The sequence below is a fragment of the Sesamum indicum genome, linkage group LG2 (genome assembly GCF_026168435.1).
Source record: "Sesamum indicum cultivar Baizhima isolate 11 linkage group LG2, ASM2616843v1, whole genome shotgun sequence".
Lineage (NCBI taxonomy): Eukaryota > Viridiplantae > Streptophyta > Magnoliopsida > Lamiales > Pedaliaceae > Sesamum > Sesamum indicum.
In genome coordinates, this window is record NC_142658.1 from 22965476 (window position 1) to 22990300 (window position 24825).

The 24825-nt window shown below is 37.9% G+C and overlaps 5 protein-coding genes and 1 non-coding gene across 11 annotated transcripts; 3 read left to right on the top strand and 3 right to left on the bottom strand.

The window, feature by feature from the left end:
- Positions 1–1293: 1293 nt before the first annotated feature.
- Positions 1294–4730, top strand: LOC105156691 (NADH dehydrogenase [ubiquinone] flavoprotein 1, mitochondrial). The gene is made up of 3 exons (XM_011072903.3): positions 1294–1452; positions 2422–3892; positions 4454–4730. Exons 1-2 carry the CDS (start codon positions 1450–1452, stop codon positions 3877–3879), a joined length of 1461 nt encoding a protein of 486 aa, XP_011071205.1. The 5' UTR covers positions 1294–1449; the 3' UTR covers positions 3880–3892; positions 4454–4730.
- A 530-nt stretch (positions 4731–5260) lies between these two features.
- LOC105156693 (uncharacterized) lies at positions 5261–10710 on the top strand. 3 transcript variants are annotated; one of them, XM_011072906.3, is made up of 9 exons: positions 5261–5607; positions 6183–6868; positions 7217–8019; positions 8126–8411; positions 8514–8738; positions 9107–9280; positions 9430–9615; positions 9719–9832; positions 10289–10710. In XM_011072906.3, the coding sequence occupies exons 2-9, from the start codon at positions 6236–6238 to the stop codon at positions 10613–10615; spliced, it is 2748 nt and encodes a 915-aa protein (XP_011071208.1). In that variant the 5' UTR covers positions 5261–5607; positions 6183–6235; the 3' UTR covers positions 10616–10710. The 3 variants fall into 3 exon arrangements, with proteins under 3 accessions (XP_011071208.1, XP_011071210.1, XP_011071209.1); XM_011072908.3 differs by having other exon boundaries at positions 7247–8019; XM_011072907.3 differs by having other exon boundaries at positions 5261–5509.
- A 71-nt stretch (positions 10711–10781) lies between these two features.
- Positions 10782–14166, bottom strand: LOC105156692 (OVARIAN TUMOR DOMAIN-containing deubiquitinating enzyme 4). Of its 4 annotated transcripts, none has more exons than XM_020691811.2 (6): positions 14027–14166; positions 13100–13221; positions 12961–13001; positions 12582–12680; positions 11961–12125; positions 10782–11030 (listed from the first exon to the last, which is right to left on the bottom strand). In XM_020691811.2, the coding sequence occupies exons 1-6, from the start codon at positions 14106–14108 to the stop codon at positions 11015–11017; spliced, it is 525 nt and encodes a 174-aa protein (XP_020547470.1). In that variant the 5' UTR covers positions 14109–14166; the 3' UTR covers positions 10782–11014. The 4 variants fall into 4 exon arrangements, with proteins under 4 accessions (XP_020547470.1, XP_020547471.1, XP_011071206.1 ...); XM_020691812.2 differs by having other exon boundaries at positions 14048–14152; XM_011072904.3 differs by lacking the exon at positions 14027–14166 and adding an exon at positions 13701–13966.
- A 468-nt stretch (positions 14167–14634) lies between these two features.
- Positions 14635–14707, bottom strand: TRNAK-CUU (transfer RNA lysine (anticodon CUU)). The gene has a single exon. It is a non-coding gene; the product is annotated as a tRNA-Lys (tRNA).
- Positions 14708–14917: 210 nt separating this feature from the next.
- LOC105156694 (U-box domain-containing protein 6) lies at positions 14918–19487 on the bottom strand. The gene is made up of 6 exons (XM_011072909.3): positions 19344–19487; positions 19154–19250; positions 18669–18854; positions 18108–18215; positions 16500–17680; positions 14918–15976 (listed from the first exon to the last, which is right to left on the bottom strand). The coding sequence occupies exons 2-6, from the start codon at positions 19202–19204 to the stop codon at positions 15190–15192; spliced, it is 2313 nt and encodes a 770-aa protein (XP_011071211.1). The 5' UTR covers positions 19205–19250; positions 19344–19487; the 3' UTR covers positions 14918–15189.
- A 551-nt stretch (positions 19488–20038) lies between these two features.
- LOC105156695 (proteasome subunit beta type-5) lies at positions 20039–23899 on the top strand. The gene is made up of 8 exons (XM_011072910.3): positions 20039–20175; positions 20429–20551; positions 20646–20775; positions 22117–22223; positions 22622–22756; positions 22850–22953; positions 23381–23481; positions 23587–23899. The coding sequence occupies exons 2-8, from the start codon at positions 20435–20437 to the stop codon at positions 23712–23714; spliced, it is 822 nt and encodes a 273-aa protein (XP_011071212.2). The 5' UTR covers positions 20039–20175; positions 20429–20434; the 3' UTR covers positions 23715–23899.
- Positions 23900–24825: the final 926 nt, after the last annotated feature.

Genomic DNA, 24825 nt, shown 5'->3' on the forward strand with positions numbered 1-24825 from the left:
TAATTTTGTGGATGATTTAGAGATAACGACACTTTATCATTCTCCATTTAATTACTCTGATTCTCCTTCTTTTGAAAAAATCAACCTTGCTAATTAATTCAATAACCATAAAAGGTTTCAATTACCTTTTTACCCTCCCCTTCTACTAATTAGTTTAAATTAAATTATTACCGAAAATCTTTTATCACACTTTAATGTTATAAATTAGCGTCAACTATAATTTTAATGTCAAACTGCGTACAATATACCTACCTATGTGTACAATGTAAACATATAACATTAAAGTGAGATATAATATTTTAGAATTTAATGCAGTTTACTTTTTTGTGATATTACAAATGAGCAAATTACTCCTCTACAAAAAAATAATAGCAATTTATTCACTTGTGTTTTTCAAAATAATGCAATTTGTTGATTGCATTTTTCCCTAATATTTTAGGAGACGATGTAGAAAGCATAAGAATTATTGAGTGATTGGGAAATTAAATATGATTAACCGGCCAAGCAAAAGAAGATGATAAAAAGAGTTACCCATTAGCAGACACAGAAGCAGTTGGTGTTTACTTATAGCCGGAATTGGCCTGCAAAATCTCTTCCTCCAACCTACAAACACCATGCATTTCAAAAATCATTTATTTTATACAAAATTGAATATTTCATATTGGGATAATGTATTTTTATTAATACATTTCATTAGGACTCGTAATGAGTAAGTGTGAAGGAATTTGAGTCAAATTTAAGTTATTTACTATCATTACAAGCCTAATTTCTAATAATCACATATGGATTAAGAGCCATTAGAGTATAGCATAATTCATATTGTATAAATGCTCATCATTTATTTAGGTGACCTAAGTCGTGATAACTAAGATTATCGGAATTTTACTTGCGCAACCATCGCCTAAATATAGTATGGAAAAAAAAAATATTTTTTTCATTTACAATTTTAGAGTGTGATTTTTTTTTAAAAAAAACCTTTAAGTTGTGCATTAATCCATCTCTAACACACTTGAATAAATATTTATTAAAAATTTCACTTCAAATAAATATTATAATTTATTTTTTGTTAAAAAAAATCCAATTTCTTACTTGTACTAAACAGACACAAGGGCCCAATCTATTATATGAAATGAGGTTCAGCCCAATTAATGTCAACATTGACCCAATCCTCTTTAACGCTTGTGTTGCTGTAGAAACTCCACGATACCTCCACGTGGCCACTTTGATCATCACAACTAGTCACTAGGTCCTTATTGTGTACCGTACGATTCTCATACTGGTCAAAGAGAACTCGCATCCTAACCGTAAATATTTCTGCCGTACCAAATACTACCATAGGCTTGCTTTCACCCAGCTCGCTTTCTCCTCTGTACTTTCGTCAATCTCTCTGTAAGAGCTGCATCGCCGGTTTGTCATATCGTCGGTACTCATACAACATTTGATGCCCTCATGGTACGCGTTCGTATCTTTATCCAATTGATTTATCTTTTTCCCCCCATTTTTTTTTTCTGTGCCTGGTGCAAGTGTAAAGATCGGATCTTGCTTGTGGAATTGGCTGAAACTCAAATTTGGATTTGGAATTGATTATTTATTTTTGCAGCTGAAAATTCGAAGCTCTGACATTGTAAATAAATGATTCTTTTCGGAGTTGTTGTCTTGAGTAAGTAAATTTTCAGGGAAAAAAAATTATTTTCCGTGCAAACGGATCCGACTGATTGTTGAGGAATTTAATTTGATTGTTGGGGGAAGAAGGGGTTCGATGAGGGTGCTAAAGGGCTTGAGAGTTATTGTTGGCTAAGTTTCTAGATTGTACATGAGGAGTGTTCCCGTATGGCACTATTTTTTATGGTTTAGTTTGCTGCAAAAATATGATCTTCTGCGTTATGGGATAGTGTTGGCAGCTGAGGCTGTGGCCGCGTTCGTTGTCCTTTCCCTTTTCTGGTATTCTCCGCCTGTGAAGATTATAAAAATCATTATAGTGAGCTGCTCAAGAACTTATTATTCCCTATGTGTATATTGATTGTTAAGAATGTCAAGGGTTCTACTCCATCAGGCTTAAACTTGGTGCCCCCCTGTGTCGCTTGTTTTGAACTTATACATACATTTATTTATATTTACGAGTGGTTGAAGTAGATGAAGATAATAGCACTTACTTGAAATTCTTGAATCTTTGGCTTCTCAGCTATGACAAGCTGTCCTTTTAATTTACAAGCAACAAACAGAAGATATCAGCTCTGAGGATTAGTCATATGTCTCTGGGCATGTCTTGTTTTGATTTTGGGGGTTGGGCATTTTGTCCAGCAGCATGCTGCAAGTTTTACATCTCATTTAAGATGAAATGAAGAGCATCTCCATATACTTAATCGTCATGGTCTGAAAATAAACCTTCTGGATTATCATTTTTTTGCGATGTTTTAACAGGCACCTATAAGGGGCATTCTTTCTCTACAAAGGACTGCTTTGATTCAGCGCTCCGCTGAGAATTGGAGCCAAGCAAGGAGATTATTCAACACCGCTGCAACAACTTCGACCACCCCACAGCCGCCACCCCCTCCGCCACCTCCAGAGAAGACACACTTTGGCGGTCTCAAAGATGAGGATCGCATTTTTACAAACGTATATGGGCTACATGATCCCTTTCTCAAAGGCGCCATGAAACGTGGAGACTGGTACAGGACAAAAGACCTAGTACTTAAGGGAGCTGATTGGATTGTTAATGAGATAAAGAAATCTGGTCTTCGAGGGCGAGGTGGCGCTGGTTTTCCATCTGGGCTTAAATGGTCCTTTATGCCAAAGACATCTGATGGCCGTCCCTCGTATCTTGTTGTTAACGCTGATGAAAGTGAACCTGGAACATGTAAAGATAGAGAAATTATGCGTCATGATCCACATAAATTACTTGAAGGTTGCTTAATAGCTGGAGTAGGGATGAGAGCCAGAGCTGCGTATATTTATATTCGGGGTGAGTATGTGAATGAGAGAAAGAACCTCGAGAAGGCAAGGAGAGAAGCTTATGAAGCTGGTTACTTGGGCAAGAATGCATGTGGATCAGGGTATGATTTTGATGTGCATATCCACTTTGGTGCTGGGGCTTATATATGTGGTGAAGAGACAGCTCTTCTAGAGAGCCTTGAGGGTAAACAAGGAAAGCCTAGGTTGAAGCCTCCTTTTCCAGCAAATGCGGGTCTATATGGTTGCCCCACAACTGTTACAAATGTTGAAACAGTGGCTGTATCCCCCACCATACTAAGGCGTGGACCAGAATGGTTTGCAAGTTTCGGAAGGAAAAATAATTCTGGAACAAAACTTTTTTGTATCTCAGGCCATGTAAACAAACCTTGCACTGTTGAAGAGGAGATGAGTATACCACTGAAAGAGCTTATCGAGAGACACTGTGGTGGTGTTCGTGGTGGATGGGATAATTTACTCGCGGTTATACCAGGTGGTTCATCTGTTCCATTAATTCCCAAGAATGTCTGTGAGGATGTGCTAATGGATTTTGATGCACTTAAGGCTGTGCAGTCAGGGTTAGGAACTGCTGCTGTCATTGTGATGGACAAGTCTACTGATGTTGTCGATGCTATTGCAAGACTCTCTTACTTTTACAAGCACGAGAGTTGTGGACAATGTACGCCTTGCAGAGAAGGTACAGGATGGCTCTGGATGATCATGGAGAGAATGAAGGTGGGAAATGCTAAGCTGGAGGAGATTGACATGCTTCAGGAGGTGACCAAGCAGATTGAAGGACACACAATTTGTGCCTTGGGTGATGCCGCAGCTTGGCCAGTTCAGGGGCTTATCAGGCACTTTAGACCAGAGCTTGAAAGGAGGATCAGAGAGCGGGCAGACAGAGAGTTACAACAGGCTGCTGCTGCTTGATTCTTCTATAGAGGTTGGTGCTAAAATAGAACAGTTTGAATTTTTCATTTCTATTTTGTTACAGGAACATTTTCTTGGCAGTCAAAGGAATATTTACTGAGATTCTCTTGTTTGATGCCTTTGCAGACCCTGCCTCTTACTCTTGCTTAGATTTCTTAACTGATGAGAGTTGTATTACCTATCAGACAAATAGTAGTATAAAGAACATTGGACGCTTTCCTTATGTTAATCCGGTGCTTGCCTGTAGTTGCAACTATCTTTATTCATATAGTTCCTTACACATTGCTGCAATTAAGCCATAATGCATTGCACTCATCTCAGAAATTCTTGTTAGAAATTCTCTTCCCTTTGACTCAATTAGCTACTACAAGACTCGTCAGCATTATATTCCAATTTGTAAAGCATATGTTACGCAGAGCATCTATTTAACTAGAAGCTAACAAGACTTTGCTCCTTTTTTTCTCTATTCTAAGAAAACGAATTAAACCTTATTGTTAATTGTTGTTTGTTCTGCTACGAGCAACTTCAAACTTTTGATCTATAACATATGTGGTTTGGATTGCTGGTTTTGCAGGACAATATGTTTGCTGTGAGATCCCATCAAATAAACTCGGAGAGGCAATTCAGAATTCTATTTTAATGGTGTATTGTGTATGACTGATTAAGATTCTATATTATATGTTTGAGATCAGCCACTGTTCTTTAGGCTCAATTGGTATATAACATGAGATGTCTTCCTCTCATGATTTCTATCGTTTAAAGAACCGTTCGATCAGTGTGTTTCTCTGTAATTTTGTCAATAATTTAACTGACATGTTACCGTCTCAATACTCGAGCATCGGTTGGTTGAATCCTATGTTTTAAGCGATTATGTTTAGTAACATTTTTGCTGTTAGATTTGCTCGAAAGTACTTCGTCATTGAACTGCGAACACCGTACTTTATTCAGGTACATAGTCAAAATATGGGAGTCTCGTGCATATAGGATGGATCTATGATCTATTGCAGCCTTAGCCGTGTTAACATTGACGATATCTGCCAAATTTATTCAGCCAGCAGACGCGGTTACAAACCTCAACTGCGTCATTCGAATGACTGACTTGGTGCAAACGTAGAAATCCCTTATCTTGATTCTTGTATTCACCCACTCATGTTCGACCACTTAATCGACTGAAATTCTACATTTAATAAAACCCAAAAACGGAAACACTAAAAGAAAAGAAAAGGATCCTATCATCAGTGATCAGTCAAACTCAGATACATCCCGCGGTATTTGTATTTATCTGTCCCCACTGACCCAGTTGTGAGCCAGGAATTGCGGCGACTATCAATGAGATGTAAATGTAAGAGGGCATCAGATAATAATGTTTTTATAGAATGCGTTCTGCACGCGCCTGCCACACCCCACACACATATTAAAATCTTTGATAATCTAAGTTCAACTCCAACACCCAGTTTTCTATTCTGCGTTGGTCGGCGTAATACTTTTTCGTTATTTTGTTATTGAGGGAGCGGTTATCTTAGATTTGTCGCCGTACGACTGAAGAATTCCATACACGGTTAAAAAGCTCGAACCAGTGGACTTGTATCCTATTACTATACAGGCTGCTGCTGCTTCAGGCCAGCATCTTGTTCGTTTTCTTCCTTGAATTTTCAATCTTTTTATCTCTTTTTCCGTTGGGCCGAAACAAAGAAGCTATAATCCCGTCTGCAGTGTAATTTGATATAGGTAGCTGAATTGTCTTTGCTTCTTTCTAATTGCTTAAACCTTTTCTTAATATATATATTTTTAGACCCTTTTCTGGTGGGGTATATGTGATGATCCATTGCTGATATGCATACAATATGTCTATCATGTGTTCTGTTGTCACGTAGTTGATGAGAAAATTGCTTGCCCCTTAGGTTCTTTTTCTCTGTAGTTTTTTTACTTTTCTTTATTACTTTTTTGGGCATGATAATCTGATTTTTGCAGTTGATTCTGTTGTGGTCGTATAACTGGGTCTGGTATCTTAAGTGTTTCCTGTTTTTAACGTTCTTTCTGCGCTTTTTTTTTTCTTGATAATCTCTGTATATGTGATGGATACACGTGCCGGGCACACATTTTGAAAGATAAGAGTTAGAATACTGATAGACTGCTAGTTCAAATTAGTTTAGGGGACTTGAAGAAGAAGTTTTGTAGTTGACAAAAGGCAGGAGTCTGCTTCTTAAGATATGGCGTATTGTCTGAGTTGTGTGTAATTTTTTGTGTCTTTTGATAATGGCATTCTTGTTCATGGGATTATATATTGTGGTTTTGTTGGTCAGGTTGTGTTTGATCAGAGACAACAAGCAAAAACTCTTGTTATCTTTCTCAAGCTATGGTCCTAGGGCTTCGGTCGAGACACAGAAAGGGCACTTCCGTTAAAGTTAATTACATTGTCAATGTACAGGAGATTAGGCCTTGGCCTCCATTAGAATCTCCGAAATCTGCTCAAACCGTGTTGCTTCAATGGGAAAGTGGTAATCAGTATTCTGGTTCCTTGTTTTCCACTGCTCAAGGTTCCAAAATTGTATTTAACGAGTCTTTCAAGCTTCCTTTGATTCTTTACCAAGATAAGAAGGCCCACAATAGATTTCAGAAGAATTATTTGGAGTTTAGTCTGTTTGTGCCACGTAAGGATAAGGCTAAAGGTCAACTCTTGGGGACTGCCATAATAAACCTTGCGGATTATGGAGTGATAGAGCACATCACAAGCATTAGTGCTTCGGTAAACCTCAAGAAGAGTTCTAATAACTTACTGCAACCCGCTTTGATAGTTACTCTGGAGCCAGTTGAAAAGGATAGCTCCAGCTCATCACCAAATGTTGGCTTATCGAAGGAAGCATCATTTGACAATGATGAGTTGGAAATTGCCTCTTTTACGGATGACGAAGCTTCTTCTCACTCATCAAGGACAGGGGGGTCGTCGACCTTTGAGGCTGCAACATCTTCACCATCTCTAATTGAGAAGGTAGGCAAGTTACTCATTGATGTTTATTTTAGCTGACAGTTCTGCATAATTGTGTTGCTTATCTTGCTGCAGCTAGAAGTTTCTTGGCATGAAACTTTTGCTTTGACTGTGATTGTCAAAATGACCAGCGTGAAGAAGGAACAAAAAAAAGAAAGGAAAGGATAGATATTGATGTTCCAAATTGTCAGAGTTTGGAAATGTGCCATCTCTAAAGATTCCACAGTGTGGATGCTTATACCACATTAGGAAAATCTTTAAGTTGCGTTAGACACCTAGGATATCAGCCAACTCTTAATCAACACCCCATGTGATTACTTTTACTTTGTAATAATTTGTAACTCAATGCAGAATGGTAACAGAGATGATGAATATGACCAGGAGGAAAACAGAACTCTACTGCCTTCATCTACTGATGCATCACCAGATATGGGGAGCCATGTAAATGAGAACATTTCGTTCTCCAGGTTTTATGAGCGAAGCACGACATATGTCAAGAAGAACCCTGAGACCACCTTCATTAGATCTTCTCAGTCATCCATAAGTTTTCATGATATAAATGAGAAGCCCAACACCGTTCTAGCAAATTGTATGCAGAAAGATGTTCCCCTTACCTCCCATGAAGTGATTCCCAATAGCAAATGTACAACTACTGAAAACACTCAAAAATCTGTAGAAGAAAAATCCTCTGAAGGATTTTCATATGAAGCTTTGTCAGCTGATAATAGTGGGAAAGACACAGTTAACTCCAACTCTGCCAATTCTCTCCACTCCCCTGCTTCTCAAGAAAAAGAGTTGCAGCCAGAAGATGTGCAGATAAATGATGCAAATGCTAGCCCGGTGAATATTGGTGAACAATCAGATGACCAGATCACAGCAGGTGAACTCTCGGACTTCAGAAGTGAATGGAAAACTCGAATTCAGATGCTCGAGGAAGAATTGAGGGAAGCAGCAGCTGCTGAGATTGGATTGTATTCCATAATTGCTGAACATGCAAGTTCAGTGAATAAGGTGCATGCTCCAGCTCGACGATTGTCCAGATTTTATTCTAATGCTTGCAAAGCTGGCTCTCAAGTTAAACGGGCTACTGCAGCAAGAGCTGCTGTATCTGGGTTAGTTTTGGTTTCTAAATCATGTGGAAACGATGTTCCAAGGTTAGTTTTGGATATCTAATTTCAGAATTTTCTGTGGATGTGAGTGCACTGAATTGCTTCTCTTTTGTGCCAAACAGCTCCCCTATTTATTAAATATTCTTTACAGGTTGACTTTCTGGTTGTCAAATGTGATAATGTTGAGGGCCATTGTAAGCCAGATCGCAGCAGAATTGCAATGTTCTAATAGACCAGAAAGCAAAATGAATGGTACTGGACCGGAATTGACTGGAAGACTTCCACATAAACGGGCAGATTTCTCTCATGTGGAGGGAGACCAATCTAAGTCAAATGAAGAACCTGAGGACTGGGAGGATGTCTGGACATTTATTCTTGCACTGGAAAATGTTGAATCTTGGCTGTTTTCTCGAATTGTTGAATCTGTATGGTGGCAGGTTGGTTCTCTATTCTCTGTTTTCCATGCTTGACTAGTTTCTTATTTAGTTACACAGTTCTCAGATAAAGTGTGTTAACTTTTTCTTAAAAAACAATTGCAGACTTTTACACCGCATATGCAGTGCACAGTTGCAAAAAGTAATGGTTTGACCTCAGGCTCTGATACAAAGAAAATCTGTGGAAGAAGAAACAGCATGAGTAATCATGAACAAAGCAATTTCTCGATGGAGTTATGGAAGAAAGCATTCAAAGATGCCTGTGAAAGGCTTTGTCCAATTCGGGCTGGAGGCCATGATTGTGGTTGCTTGTCTGTGCTGGTTAGATTGGTATGTTGATATCATAAACATGCTCAATCCAGACAAGGCATCATTTCATGGACCAATAGTCATTTCTACATTTAATTTTGATATGTCTGACTCTCTGAGACTTAGCAACAAGTCAATATATACATAGAATATGAAAATGCTCGAAGAGGAGTATTACGGTATCTTTTGTTTTCTATACCATTGCTCATTCCGGAGATCTGTTACTTTTGGCAGCTATTCATTCTCAGTAAAACTAGCCTTTAAATATTTGAACACAATGGATCCTGAGCCTCATCCTAGAAAGACTGAAATGCTTCATCTGAATGCATGCACCACGAATTGTCGAAAATAGAGATAGTGTAATGATCTTTTTAGCCTGCTGTTTTTAGGTGATGGAAGAGTTGGTTAATAGGCTGGATGTGGCAATGTTCAATGCTGTTCTACGTGAATCTGCTGAGGAAATGCCCACTGATCCTCTTTCCGATCCCATTAGTGATTCTAAAGTCCTCCCAATCTTGCCTGGGAAATCAAGCTTTGGTGCTGGTGTGGAATTGAAAAATGCTGTAAGTAGAGAAGAAGATTCTACATCATATTTTCTCTTACCACACTATATTTTCGGCCCTTCTGCATTTATTCATTTATTCTGAATCTGCGATGCTGTTAACCAACAAAAGTTAGTTCAAGGTTCTTTCCTTCTTTAACTGTAACGCAGATCGGAAACTGGTCCAGATGGCTTACTGATCTCTTTGGCCTAGATGATGACTCAATTGAGCATAGTGATATTCTTGGAGATGGCAAGAAACCAGAATCTTTCAAGGCTTTCCGTCTCCTGCACTCATTGAGTGATCTTATGATGCTCCCATTTGGAATGCTTGCTGATGCTTCTACCAGAAAAGAAGTGAGTCACCATGAAACCGAATTGTTTACCCACAAAAGTTTTCTGTACGATTCTATTCTTATTTTCGGTTCGTACTCATTATCCATTTTTTTTCTTTTTCAAGGTTTGCCCAATGCTTGGTCCAACAATAATCAAAAGGGTCCTAGACAGTTTTGTTCCTGATGAATTCTGTCCTGATCCTCTTCCACAAGACATCATCGAAGCCCTGGACATCGAGGTTGGTACTTATTTAGCTAACTGGAAGTCACTTTACTACAAATGGACTTATAGATTCATCCGACAAAGTGGAATACTTGTGCGCTCGACTCGATAACATTAGATTGTAGGGTTAATTACAACACTCTCCTCTCAGTTAGTACTGCATAACCATAACTACCTCATTTCATTTAAATATGTATTAGTATTTAGAAGCTTGATGGGACATTAATTTTCTATCTCCTAAAACATAAGAGTACAGTTGTAATTAACACAAGAGTGTGTTCGTAATTTCAAATGCGAGAATGGTATAATTAGTGATTACATTAATATTCAGGAGTGGTCTATGTAATTACCCTTAGGTTGTATATGTTACAATTGTCTGAATCACTGCACAATCTTTACAAAGCAAATAGTCATAAAAATATGCAATCTGATATTCCAGTTCAGCTAATTTAGCTACTCATTCTTGATTTAGGAGGATTTAGATTCTTCGGGAGATTTACTCACAAGCTTTCCCTGCACTGCGAGCCCTACAAAATATACACCTCCTCCTGCAGCTTTACTAACTTGTGCGGGAGAAGTGGGAAGCCAAGTGCTCCAGAGCAGCAGGTTATCAACACTCAGAAAATCCTACACTAGTGACGATGAGCTAGATGAGCTCGACTCACCCTTCACTGCAATCATTCCTGACAGCTTCCAGAGTTCTGCTTTAGCAAAACTCAGCTTAATACCAAAAGAAAAGGGTGGTAGAAACGTTCTCCGGTATCAGCTGCTCCGGGAAATATGGAAAGATGATGAATAGTACCACAACCTTTCAGTATGTATATATATGTACTGTTAAATGTGTATCTCTTCTCATAACATGAAAGCGTTTTGAGGACTCGGTTTCTTGGTTCATCTTCGAACAATTTTCCTATTATCAAACAATTTTGCAGCAGACTTAAAGAGAAAGCATAAGACAAGGAAGAGGATGTTAGGAACTATTATTTGCTATGATCAGATATCACATTATGTTGATTAATACTCTGAGAAATTGAGTGTACCAAGAAGTGGTGCTATATTCTAATTACAAAGTAGCCATGAAACTGAATAATGAGCGATCCTATATTATTTTCACGGGCTTCCACTTCAGAGGAGGTAGAGGAGGTAGTGTGGTTCAATGAATTGCATCTGAGCATCATAAACTTCAGCAATTATTGTCTCACCATCTCTTGTTCCTGCAGTACATTAAAAATGCAAAAACAAAAACACTCAGTTCTTAAGATCAAAATCATTTTGATGCATAAACATTAACCTCATAATACAGAGTCTTGATTGCTGCAAATGTCAGTCGGTGACTAGTATAATAGGGACAAGAGTACACACGTCCAGGTAGTGACACTCTTTTAGCAAGTGAAGGCAAAAGATCAGGTTTAAGTATTCTCCAAGAATGAATTTAACAGGATTTAAGAGCAACGCTTGCGATCACCTACCCGAGTAGAAATAGCATAAGAAAAAGTAAAGCAAATTGCTTAAACTCTCTGACCCGTAAAAGAAGAATAAAAGTGAGTTAGTTTGGAAACTGAAAACAAGAATCAAATAGGACCCTGCTTAACCAAACAAAATCACATGCTGACAAGGTTAAGCACACATTTTTTTTCCAAGATTAGGTAATTCGATAAATTAATATCCACCTTTACTATCTTCTTGAAGAGAGACACCTACAGCAACCATATAAGATTCCACATAAATGTGAAATGATAACACTAACTTTTAAGGCTCATGAAAGTCCTTGAGGAGAGTACCAATGACCATAAAGATGGACAAAAATTAGCTTTTCTTTTCTCTATATTATCTCTCTTAACTTTTAATAGTTGAAGCAATGAATCTCAAAGGAAATACAATGTTCAACCAGAAAAAGATTATTCATGCCTTATCGTTATTCCATGTTTTCATGCCTGCATGAAATTTTGCATTTCAGCAAATCCATTGCATCAAAATACAAATATCTAGACCTTTGTGTTACTGAACGTTCATGTCTTTTCAAGGATGTTTCTGTGAGTACATATACGGGCACAGATATCTTCCAGGCTAGAAATTACAATATCTACATATACCCCCAGAATGCAGTTTGACATGAGAAAGAAGCAGAGAGCAAGAGAACTTACAGCTTTGACTGCAGACCACCGGAAAGGCTCTGTAATGCGTCATAATGTCCATAGCCATGATACAGAACACGGATTGGGTTCTCCTTCCCATATTCTTGACCATATTCAGCTATAATCTTAAGGCAATTCTTCTTCTTATCCCACATGTGAACGGTTATCGGAACCCTGAAAATTGTTTCCTTAAAGTAACTTTTTTTTAACATTCATCATGAAGATAACTCAACCCACACTGAAATAAAAGGCATGATGACAAGCATTTTCAATTGGTTAAAGGGAAGTTTAAGATTGTAGAGTTACTCCTGTGAATAGCAACATTAAGCCAATTAATTCTGAAAACATTGCTAGTGTGGTAAAAGGTAGTTATAGGTAGACATGTTGCCCCACATGGTGAACTTTACTAATTATATATTTCTCTGATTGTATGGTGTTGTTAAGGAAGTGCAGCCAATTTAATAAACATCACCCAAGAGCCAAAGGAGGTTTAATCCCAGGACATTAGTAAATTAAAGTAAAATAACCTCTCTGAAATAATCAGTAAGAATACATTTACAGCTCGTCCAGTGAAGGTAGATTTTAGATTTTAGAAAAACAACCGACTGGTAAACAAACAAATGCACCTACTGTAGCACATGCGATGACATTAGTAGCTCAGGTTCCCCTCCCCAGACATGGGGCTGTCGCATCTGTGCAACGTAGGTATCAAAATCACCTTCCACAAACCTGAAAAGAGAAAAAAATCATATTGACCTGATTGCTACTGAAGGGAATGGTATGAAGTTGAAATATACTCAAGGTGCAAAGGCTAGACATTTTCCTATTTGTCTAATTTATATATCCAAAGTTAAGTAGTGATAACATGATATGATACAAATAGAAGTTCAAGAGACATTTTGTTTACACCTCTTCTTAAGGTAAACTAGAGAACACACGAAACAAACTATTTTGAGGACACAATTAATTAGGGTGCATCCAAGATACCAGGATGGTTAACCAATCATACCACTCAGTATCTGCTCGCCTTTTGATAAACTCATCTGCAACCTGCATAAAAAAATTGCATCCCATATCTTTGGTAAAATGTCAAATAGGATCTGAATTCCTTCTATAGCAGCAAAACAGAAAATGGGTAAATCTCTTACTGTTGCTCTGAGCTCGTCAGCGAGTTCCTTTTCTTGGCTTTCACTTGGAGGTGGCTTTCCTGCTCTTAGGCAAGCACCATGAACCACAGATCGAAACAAACACCTCCCATCACCGGGTATCCCTGTAGCAAATATATTAATCATGGTATGTCAAAATTATGACCAGGCTGCAACTGGAAATATGGGGGCAAAAGGATGGTGGATTGATATGATTCTCATAATCACCAAAATCCACGCGACAAGGCGAAATCATTAAGAATGACCCTCATAGTCACAAAAATCAGCAGAATGAGCGAGGTCGTTGTATATTCACGAATGATGTGATATGGATGCAGCAATTTTTCTATTTAATTTCATATTAGCCATCAATTCGTCTTAGAAAAACACTTGTTAAAGCTGATTTTCACAATTCTATTTTACTGATAAATACCAATAGTCCATCTACATGCACTGCACTCAAAACAACTAGTTAATGGTGTTTCCACCTAATAAACATAGCTTAGACCTTCAATAAATAAACATTAAAACATACATACATGACTTTGATCAGGGGAACATAAGAAGCAGAACCAAAATTTTAAGAGGTGTTGTGTCCGCATACCTGAACCCAAGTCCATGTTTAAACAATGAATATCCGGAAAAGAAAGAAACAACGATTAAACCTCACCTTTCAAGAACAGCAATTAATAACAAGCCAATGGGTTAAAACCACAAAATACACGCCAAAGAAAGTGAGTATCCGACGAAAAGCATAAACCAAACGTCACCAAATGATCTAAGCTTCAAACAAGCAACCTTATTATGGCGTCATCAGTTATTACATATTAGGAAAAAAAATACGCGCAAAGATAGACATCAAATACGAGAAAAACAAACCTAAGCGAGCAAACAAAATAAAATAAAAATTAAAAAAAATCGCAAACATACTAATAGTCCGGAGACCGTTACCGAGCGAAAGGTCAGATTTAGGCATGGCCAATGAAGACAACTTTAAGCAGCGAAATGGCATATTTTAAACAATTAAACTGCGTGTATTTTTCCAAATAAAAAATCTAGGGTAATTGTTTATTCTTACCTGTACTTGATGTTGATGACTCCGGCTACGAGAGGAGTAGAAGATACCGCGAGCATAATGTCAGGTTGTAAAGTGGAGTATTTAATCATTGTAATCGTGTAGAGAATCGAGTTCGAGTTACGAAAAGATAAAAGCGGAGAAACACACTCGCTAATTCAAAGTCGAATCACCGAGTTGCTGCCGAGTGGATGAAAGGAGATGCGGTTGGAACTGGAGAGCAGTGCAGTGCAGTGGTAGGAATTCTGAAAGTTAGTTATGGAGCCGTTAACGGACAACGGTGCAAATGAGCTTTATAGGGTATTTTTATTTTATTAATCTATAAAATGCAAATTAGAGAATTTCGTTCGCTTTGTAAATCTTGGAATTATTTATTCAACTGAACCTGCTCACTTCTTTTACTTTTACTTTTATGTCAAAAAGAAGCGTGGAAACTGGAGATAAATAAAGGAAAAAGAAAAAGCGCCCACCGTGGGGCTCGAACCCACGACCACAAGGTTAAGAGCCTTGCGCTCTACCGACTGAGCTAGACGGGCTTGTTGTTACTTCTTTGTCGAATTTATAAAACATCGCTATTAGATTTATATCATTACTCCGCACTAGAATATAAAACAAATCAATCCTAAAATTTATTAATTAAAATAAATAATTAAATTTTTAATCTACTTAACCTTATATTTTCATTTTTTTTATTTAATTTTTGGAGAAACAAAATTGAGCTCTAAATAGAATTTATATACATTCAATTTTACTTTCCACTCCATTTATTCCGAATCAAATATAAAACTTTTACTTATGCATCCATTATCTTGTACAACCAAACAAGCTCTTAATTCGTGGCATGCAGTTCATACAAAACTATTCACACCTAATTTTGTCAAAAGCTTCCCTGAAAACCTACAGTAAATTTACAAGGATAACATTACATGAACCTATCCTAGTTGTTGAGGAAAAACCCATTCAATACAGGCGATAGAACATTAAAACACTAACCACTGATGTGACTTAGCAACTCTTTTCAAGACTTGTAAGCAGGAAAACTCTTGTTCTTGAACCAAATATTCCATGCCTTCCCTACTTTTCTTCTGGACTCCATCTTCCTCAATGGTTTTGAATCTCGAGCAGACAAGGCCACTGCATTAATCTCACGCAATTGCTGAGTACGATCAGGCCATGGATCCCGCTGCTGTTGTTCCCGGAACAACATTAGAAGCTTTTGGGCTTTCTGCTTCCCTCTTGTTGTCCCGTTCACCGAGATCAACACCAATGAAGGTATCACACCTTCGTGAAGGACAACTTGGCTGCATTTTTCATTTGCGTTGCACAATTTGAGAAGACATGTTGCAGCTTGTTCTTGTTTGACATGCTCACCGACGTCCAAACTAGTAGCAATCCCTCTAATGAGGCCAGGAGCTGCTGTGATGTCGTCACATGCAGCTTTGCTTGATGCTAAATAGTTTAGTACAGGAATACATTTCTCCCTCCAGTTATGGTCGCTAGGATGTGCAATAATATCTTCTAGGGCATCGATGATGCCAGATGACACAAGATGAGTGATATTAGTAGGATGACTAGAAATATTATAGAGCGTGTGCAGTGCGTCAAGCTTGCATTGTACGTCAGTGTAGTGCTTAAGTACCCAGATTAAGAAAGGGACAGGCTCGGTAGTTCCAATAAGAGGCTTGGCCTCCTCCAGGTAGGAAAGACTCAGGTAAAGGGCCGTTGCTGCTCCAACCGAATCAGTGGTAGCAATCATTTTCTGCAGTATTGTAAGAACTGCTGATTCCAACATCAATTCCTTGTTTCTGGAAAAAGAACAGGAAAATTTATTGTGATGGATTCACAAACGTATATAAATGCCCATAGAAACCATCAACAAATAGCACGAATAACATAATTCTGCCCATAGACCACTTGGGTGCACCCACCAAAGATATACATAACCTAGTGGTTCTAAACAATGAAACTATGATACTTTTATACCTCAACAATAGAACTCATTTAGTAACTGTGAAATCTGCTACATTCTCTCTGAGCCATTAAGAATGTAGCTTGTATGCCAATGGGTGCGTGTTTACGTTGGTGGGACATACTTGCCAATAAGAGGAAAGTAGGAGATAACCCCAGTAATAAACATCCCATGCTTTTTTATGCTTAAAAATATTTCTTTTAAATTCATATAAAATTATAAGAGTTCTTGAGACATGGGACAACAAAGGATGAGCAAGCTCTATACAGACATTACCAAGCAAAACAAAGAGAGACCCTGAGAAAGATTTGGTGGACCTACTGAGAACATTAGAATGCATAACATCAATCACAGTATACCTGTTATTATTTACAGCAAGGTTGAAGAGGGCCATTGCACCAATTTCCTGAGCCTTCCCATTCCGGGCAGAAACAGCAGCTTCCAGAAAACCCAAAAATAGCCTCACAAAACCATTAGCCCCCAAATAAATCCTGGCTTCTTCATCATCTTTTAGCAAGTGCCTTATTTGCTCTACCACTTTGCATTTCTTCATTAGGTCATCCTCCTTCTCTAAAATGTTCAAAAAGTCCTCATACAGTCGAAATGCATTTACTTCATAATCATCCTGCCGTGCAGAAACTGTTTCCTCTTCATTTCCTTTATCCTCCTCAATGATACCGCCTTCATTCAAAGGTGCCACTTTAACAGCCTTGTAGTTGCATGCACCAACACTTCCTATCAACCTTGAATTTGAAGAATCACTTTCTGACAACGGTAGCCTCCAATAGTTGAGATCAACTGATATTGGTGGTCCATCTGGAATAGGAATCCCGTTCTGTTCACACCAACTAGCCACCAAACCCTCGACAGAGTAATTGGGAATCAGAGAAAGATGAGGGAGCAGCTGCTGAGTTTTAGGACAAGTATTATGCCCATCAGCAAACCATCTTTCCATGCAAACCCTTTCATATGTCAGCCCAGAAGCAATAATAACTGGATCATACATAAGTTGCAATGATATTGGACACCTTAGCTCTTCTGGGGGGACAGGCATATGCTCTGATCTCCTAAAGTTTGACTTGTAACTGAGCGAACTCAGTTTTGATATTTGGCGGTCAAAATCACAACCATTGCGGCCACACAAACTACTATCCTCCAAAGATCCATCGATAGAGGGTGAGCAAGGTGTTGACTCCTGCGAGTCATTGTCATCGGAGAACTCAGTCCTGAACAACTTTGAGTATTTTGTCATGAGATGAAGAAGGTAAGCTGTGATAGCCCCCTTCTTTTTATTTTCCTCACCCCGTGCTCTTTCCATGAGGTTCTTTAAAGACCTTCTTTCCCAAAGTATTGCTTTCGAAGAGGTGATACCCAGTTTAGAAGCAGCCTTGTGAAAAGATTGAAACTCATTGCTGTCACTAGAACTGGGGTTGGAGTTTATCCCTTGTTGGAGTAATACAATGATATCATCACCAATTTGCTTGTCCACTGGATCAAGCGAGAATTCAATCTTCCTGAGTTCGTCTAAAATTTCAGCAATCTGACAACAGGGGCATTATCCAAAAATCAGACATCACTTGCAAAAGGAGTAGCATAAAAGTCTCTGGTGTATGACTAGCAGATTGGTGACATATGGTGGTTATGTGTGGGGGTGATGGTGGTAGATGAAGTTGATTCCAGATGGAGATAGAGCTATATGACAGGGTATCTAGTGATGGTGCTTGGTTAGATATTTAATTTTGGAGAGACTAGTTAAGAAAAGTTACATCACTGTCACCTCAGAAATTCTAACTAAAATGCTAAAATATTTAAATGTTGATAAGACCTAAAAGCAATACCTTTTTTTTGGATACTAGTTCCTAACTTCCTATTTAGAAGGCAACTATCATTTTTATATATAGCATAATACAAGTATTAAGAGATTCAACTTGCAAAAGTTGATGGAAGGACAAAATTCAAGTAAATACCTGACAACCAATGACACGAGGAACAATATCTTCTACTCGCCTTAAACTATCCGCGAGTACATTTCTTGCCTTGTCAAATTTCAGAACAACAGAGTCTCCAGTTATTGCCTAATAACCAAACAAAGTTAATAAGCCACCATTGCAAAGGAGAGAAAGTGCAAAGTGCAGGAAGGAGAAAATTAAAATGAATACTTGCACTAGAATACTCAACCCAACTCCAAATGGAACATGCACCAACATCCGCACTTAATTGTATGTCCTGATACACGTATATGCATGCCCTTGTGACGTTAAGGTTACAACCAATGTGAATGGAAGCATGGCAATTGAATTGATCAGACAAAAGATTATGATACTAATTAAGGCAGAAAGAAAGTAGAAAGAGAGTAAGCTAGGCCAGCAGCAGAACATGAAAAATGATGTTAACTCATGTAAATTTCTCCTTGCGTAACAAAATGAGAGATTAGATTGTAGCTACCACAGTTTCCGATTCTCTAAAGAAAATTCCACTAAATTTTTCTACAAATGCTTGAACCCAAATAGCAGACAGAGCAATCATACCAAGTAAAGTTTACTACATTCGACGCAGTGTTGAAGAATATTTTTAGTCTTCTCAAGAGCTATGTGTAAAGCACATAGTGCCTGGATGCCAGACTTGCTCCTTGGCCTAGCTGATTCTACATGGGGAAATATCGTCAAGACTTTCACATATGAAGCACGTAGACTCCTGCTCATCTCATCATGTAACTGCACCAATAACCATGTCTTCATCAATCACTCAAATGCATAGAAGCTAGAAGCACGACCGAGCAAAAACTTGCAGCAAGATTTCCACCATCACGTACAGAAATATCAAACCAAAGAATTAATTAAGAAACTATGAAAGCATTTTTACTAAGAATGCGTTGACGCCAGCAACTGATGCAACATGATTGTAAATTATGAGAAGAGTCGTCGTTCAATTTTAAAGATGAAATCTGGAGTATCAAATCGTATATAATAATTTGGAAGGCATAGGAACAAACTTTGCATTTTATGTGTGGTACCTTGGGTTCACCAGTGCTAAGCAAATAATCTTCGATCTGACAAGTCCCCATGTTGAAGCAAGGAAAACAGCAGTGGAAAGGCGTACGTACATAAAACCTATAAAATGAAAAAGTATGATGATGATGATTACAAGTGAAATGGAGAATTACAGCACAACCCATGATGACAATTCTGATATTCACTACGTACCTTGAGTAAGAGCAAAGGATGGGAGGGAGGGTGAAGAGAAGAAGAGAGAATTGTTTCAGAGTTTGAGTTTGTGAGTGTGTGGGAATGGTAAGGGGAATATATCAGAAAAATAAAAAGAAATGAGTGGTGGGGGTCCCTGATTTAATTAGTGAAAATGATATTTGGGTAGACTTGTGCACATGAAATGCTCTTCTTCTCACCCCAACTCCAAGTAATAGACCCCGTCCACATACACTTCAAATTAATCGGCTCCACGCTCACTCAACAAAAACTTCTTACATATACTTCGACTCCAATTTATTCATCACTATTTAATAATTTCAAACTGACCCTACAAACACAATATTCATCTTTAATCTCTCTAGGAGATGTTCTTAAATAGTAATTATTTATTTTAAAAAGTGTTACTGAGGAACGGAAGACAAAGCTAGTGAAGTTGGGATTTTGAGTGGATTTGGGTGCTAAGCCCCCCGTCAATGGTCAATCTTGACTTTGCCCATGTCTTCTTCCTTCAACTATACCTTTTCCTAGTCAAAAACATTCAACATTTATCCACAACCACAACTCTTCACTTCCTTTCACCCTAATCTAATGTTACACTAGCCCACTGGGCTAAAATGGAAAATAATTAAATTTGGAGACAACTTTCAAAGCCCAATTGGGTCTCCAAGTCTCTTGAAATGAATAGGCCCAAAATATAATCTCTGTCGAAATGTGTATTGCAGCGCAAGAAAACATTTGCTTTTTCTTATATACATTTTCGTTGCTTCTCAAAATTTCTGCTTTCAGTCTTCTACCATTGTAGTTTCTTCGTATAGCTTGCCTAGATCAGGTAAACTCCGCTACTCATTCTGTCGAAATGACAAGGATAGTTTTATTCTTATTCAAAAGCTGAGCACGAGTAGGGTTCAAGCTTGTGTATGGCTGGATCTAGGGTTTGTGGTGTTTTTCTATTTGAGCAAAACTATACTGTTGCGTGTATTTTGGGGATTTGTTGATTGTTTTCTATTTGAGCGGGAGAGGTAGTGCTCATTTGGAATTTACTAATTGTTAGTTCGGGGTTCGATTATTTTCTTTTTCTAAAGGGAAAGATGATGAAGATTGATTTTGGTGGTCTTGATCCCTCCGCGCCGCTCAAGGGAAACACAGATGATTTGCATAACGAGATTTTGGCTGCACCATCTTTTAAACTACCAATTACTGCTGATGTGAGCTTGACTTTATTTTATTTTTGTTTTCTGATTTATATTCTATGTCCCTCGCAGTGGCTACATTTCCTGATTTTTCCCTCTGTTGTTCTAGTTTGATGGGTTCCAAAAAGCGGCAGTGCAGATGGTGAAGCCTGCAAAGGGAACGACAACTCTGGCTTTTATATTCAAAGAAGGTGTAATGGTTGCAGCTGATTCCCGTGCCAGCATGGGAGGATATATATGTGAGGTTCTATACTTAGTAATGGTTTTTTCATGTAAATGTGATAAGGGATTTCAACCATTAGAATGACTGTTTATTAAGATTATCCTTATTTGGGCTGAGACTTAGGTGGTAGAAATTGATAGGAGAATCTGACTATGTTAATGTCTCTGACCATAAAATAGTGGCACACGATCTCCACTCATTAAGTAAACTTTTAACTTTTAAACAATTGGAACTAGAAGGTTTAATCGCATATAGCAGCTTATCAGATACTTCTTTTTATGGTGAAATGTTAGGCTTTTCTCTCCTTTTGTCCTTTACATCAAAGCTTTCTTTCTTGATTTGTGTCTATGAGGTTTTCCAATTATTAAGTAATGCTACATTATCTTCTTGGGATTTGTGTGCATTTCTTCTTGTAGTTCCTTGTTTTCAGGACATCTGTTTTAGTATTGTTGCTATGATCACAATGCTCTGCTGTGTTTTATTTTTTTGTGATCTTATTATTTTATAGGGATTGAGTATTTTAAATCTAGATTGCATACGGTGAAACATTATTCAAAATAAAACTGATGAACTTAGTATTGACTTGAAGTTTTCGGAAAAGGGATGATGCTTTTGAACTGGAGAGATTAGGCTTAATCATTAGATTAAGGTTGCAAAGGGATGAATCCCAGAGAGAAATTTATAGTGTATGTTATAATTTCATTTCTTGCTTGTTAATAAGTATTCAGTGAAACATGCCTCAGTTTATTTAGCCTAGTCTACAACGGATCTGTGGTGTCTCGAACTAAACAGAATTAGCTTTTTCATTTTCAAGTTAGCTAAGGACATTTTGCTTGTAAGAGTTATAGTATGCTAATTGTGGTTTGGACTCATTTGACCTGCTACTTTTGGAATCTTTGCAAAGATCTCTTGCAATACTTATTTTCTGGCAGATCCTTTTGTGTCATATATAATTTATGCTTTAGCTAGATGTGAATTGGTGCTTATCTGTGTCATGTGTTTAAGTTTGAAATACCAGGCTGTTGTTTTTTGGTTTACTTTGCATTGAGGCAAATGAAGTGCAAATCATATTAAGTAGAACATAGATTGTTTTGGTGTTATTAATATGGCATATCAACTCTCTATGGTTTGAAGTGCCAATTTATTATTTTCTTTCCTTTTCTTTTCCTTTTATTCCTTTTTACATAATGTGGCAAATAAAATGTTAAATTTAATTGCTTAAGCTAGGTGGACTTTGGTGTTGCTATTATGATGCCTGTATAGCTTGTAACATGTTAAGAGTAATTTATTTGTTCCTTTTCATTCGTTTGGAAATCCATGTAAAGATCCATGTATAATATTAATATCACTTCTGCAGCATCACAATCTGTCAAGAAAATCATTGAAATAAATCCATACATGCTTGGCACAATGGCTGGAGGAGCTGCTGACTGCCAGTTTTGGCACAGAAATCTGGGAATTAAGGTACTTCAATTGAATTTGGCTCTATTCTTCATATAATATATTGTTGCTCTTCACTATTCTCTTCCAATGAGAAGGTGAGCTTGTTGTTTAATCAATGCATAATGCGTTATAGATGTACGCCAAACGTATCAAAGCACTCTTATCTATTTGGTCATTGACCATCTGCCAGCATTTAATCCAATGACCTGTAAATTTTTGGAGGATACTCCTTCCTCTACTAATGGACATAGAGAAAATAAAGATGGCTAATGATTAATATCTGTGAAGTTGGAAGAAGACTTGTGTCCTGCTTGATACATGTGAATGCATCCTTTTCCTTGTGTGGGATGCAGGACTCTTGTTTTGATAGTCTATCCTAATGAAAGATTATATAACAATGATTTTCTGCATATTTTCAGTGTCGTTTACATGAATTGGCAAACAAGAGAAGAATTTCTGTTGCTGGAGCTTCAAAGTTGTTGGCAAACATTCTTTATTCTTACCGAGGAATGGGTTTGTCTGTTGGAACTATGATAGCCGGCTGGGATGAGCAGGTATAATCGCATGCTATCGTCCCTCACCCTTTCTTTGTCCCCCATTTTTTTTTTCCTTTTTAATTTCTATAATACTTATGGTATTTGTCGTAGGGTCCTGGTCTCTATTATGTGGACAGTGAAGGTGGACGACTTAAAGGCACTAGATTCTCAGTTGGGTCTGGTTCACCATATGCTTATGGTGTTCTGGACAATGGGTGCGTATTTCATGTCCACTCTCTTTTTCCCTGTTCATGTTGACTTCCTTCTAGTATTGAGCTTGTTCTGCCTGAGTAGTGGGTGCCCACAAATAACATCCTGCAGAAGCTGCTTGAAAATCCACTTGGGAATCATATTACTGGAAATGAATTCTGACCATATAAATCAGTAGAGGGCTTTCTCGATCTCTTTCCTTGTGTTGACTGAACATGCTGACTTCTTGGCCATTTGATTTTATACAAAGCTTTTGTTTTAGGAAACTCTTGAGACAAATTCCTCCTACTCAATATGACTACCATGTAATTAGTATCCATAACTTTGTCTGTTGCAATTTGATTTCTTATTGGCCTTATATTTGGCAGTTCTTAACAAAATCTTGATTTTGTGGTCTATTCTAATTGTATCTTATCCTTTAAAATTGTCTAGATATCGCTTTGATTTGTCAGTTGAGGAAGCTGCAGAGCTGGCTAGACGGGCAATTTATCACGCAACATTCCGTGATGGAGCCAGTGGTGGTGTTGCCAGCGGTAGTGCTCTTCATCCCTCCCCACCTCCCCTGTGCCTCTACTCCCTCATTGTGATGTTGTCTTTTCTCTGTTTTTTTGTTCTCATGACCTCGCATTCGATTCCAGTATACCATGTTGGGCCAAATGGATGGAAAAAGCTATCAGGGGATGATGTTGGAGAGCTCCACTACAAGTACTATCCTGTTGAACCTACAGCTGTGGAACAGGAGATGACTGAGGTATCCATTGCATGAGGGAAAGAGGATGGGTTGTATGCTGTAATTTGCTTCCAATAGTGATGACTTTTAACCCAGTTGTTCCATTTCTAAGAAAAATTAGTAAATGACTATTGATAAGTAAAGGTCACTTGTATGCTTCAACTTGTCTTGTGCATTTGAAAAGTGTTTTATGCAGCTGCGGATGAATTTCTGGCTCATAAGATTTTGATTTATGCATGTAGGAAAATTCTTTTTAATCCATGATATTGCAACTGTCATTACCTTCACCTAGTATAAAATAGTGAGTAGGAACTAGGGAGCAAATTGATGTATAACTCTTCACAATTACAAACATTGGATTGGGCAAGATTGATATTATTCAAGCCACGGGCAATTACCACAGGTTGAATTGCCAGCTTTGGCTGCGAAGAACCCTGACACTAGTTTTTTGGGTAAAAGATTCTGGAGGGTACTGTCAGGTCCCTTTCATACCCTCCTGTACGTGTATGCTAGTGGTTGTATGTACTTGGCTTCATCTTTCCTAGGATAATTCCGTGCTCTGCAGAGATCAGCAATCTTCGTCTGTAATTGCTTTTTACCAAAAAAATTGTTAAATCTTCACCGTTCAGTCGACTATGAGAGAGACGGACAACAGATTAATCTATTGTCGAAACAATGAATAATACGGATTTCTATGTCCAAACTTGCATAATTGAGTTGTATCAGATTTCATTAAAATTGCAATTGTTTCTCATCTATTTGTTGGAAATGATGACTAGATGGGAATTTTGGGGTGGGGGGGGGGGGGGATATTGGCGGAGGCTATGAACCTGCTAAAGATAGAATTGCTTCAAGAATACCTAAATCATATGCAGTAATACAATATTTGCAGATTTTTCTGTTGTTGGTTCTGTTCATCTGTTTTTTTGCGGGAGTAGATGTTGAAATGATTGGTGTAATAATACTGACAGTAGAATAATGCAAAACGGAAGGCTTTGCTTGGTAGCTAATTCAAGCTGTATCCGTTAATGGGATTGGGATTGGGACCCCATCCCCATTCCACCGATTATCTTTGCCATCAAGTTAAAGATTGTTTCTTGCTTCAACACTTTGTGTATCAACACAATAAAATATATTATTATCAATC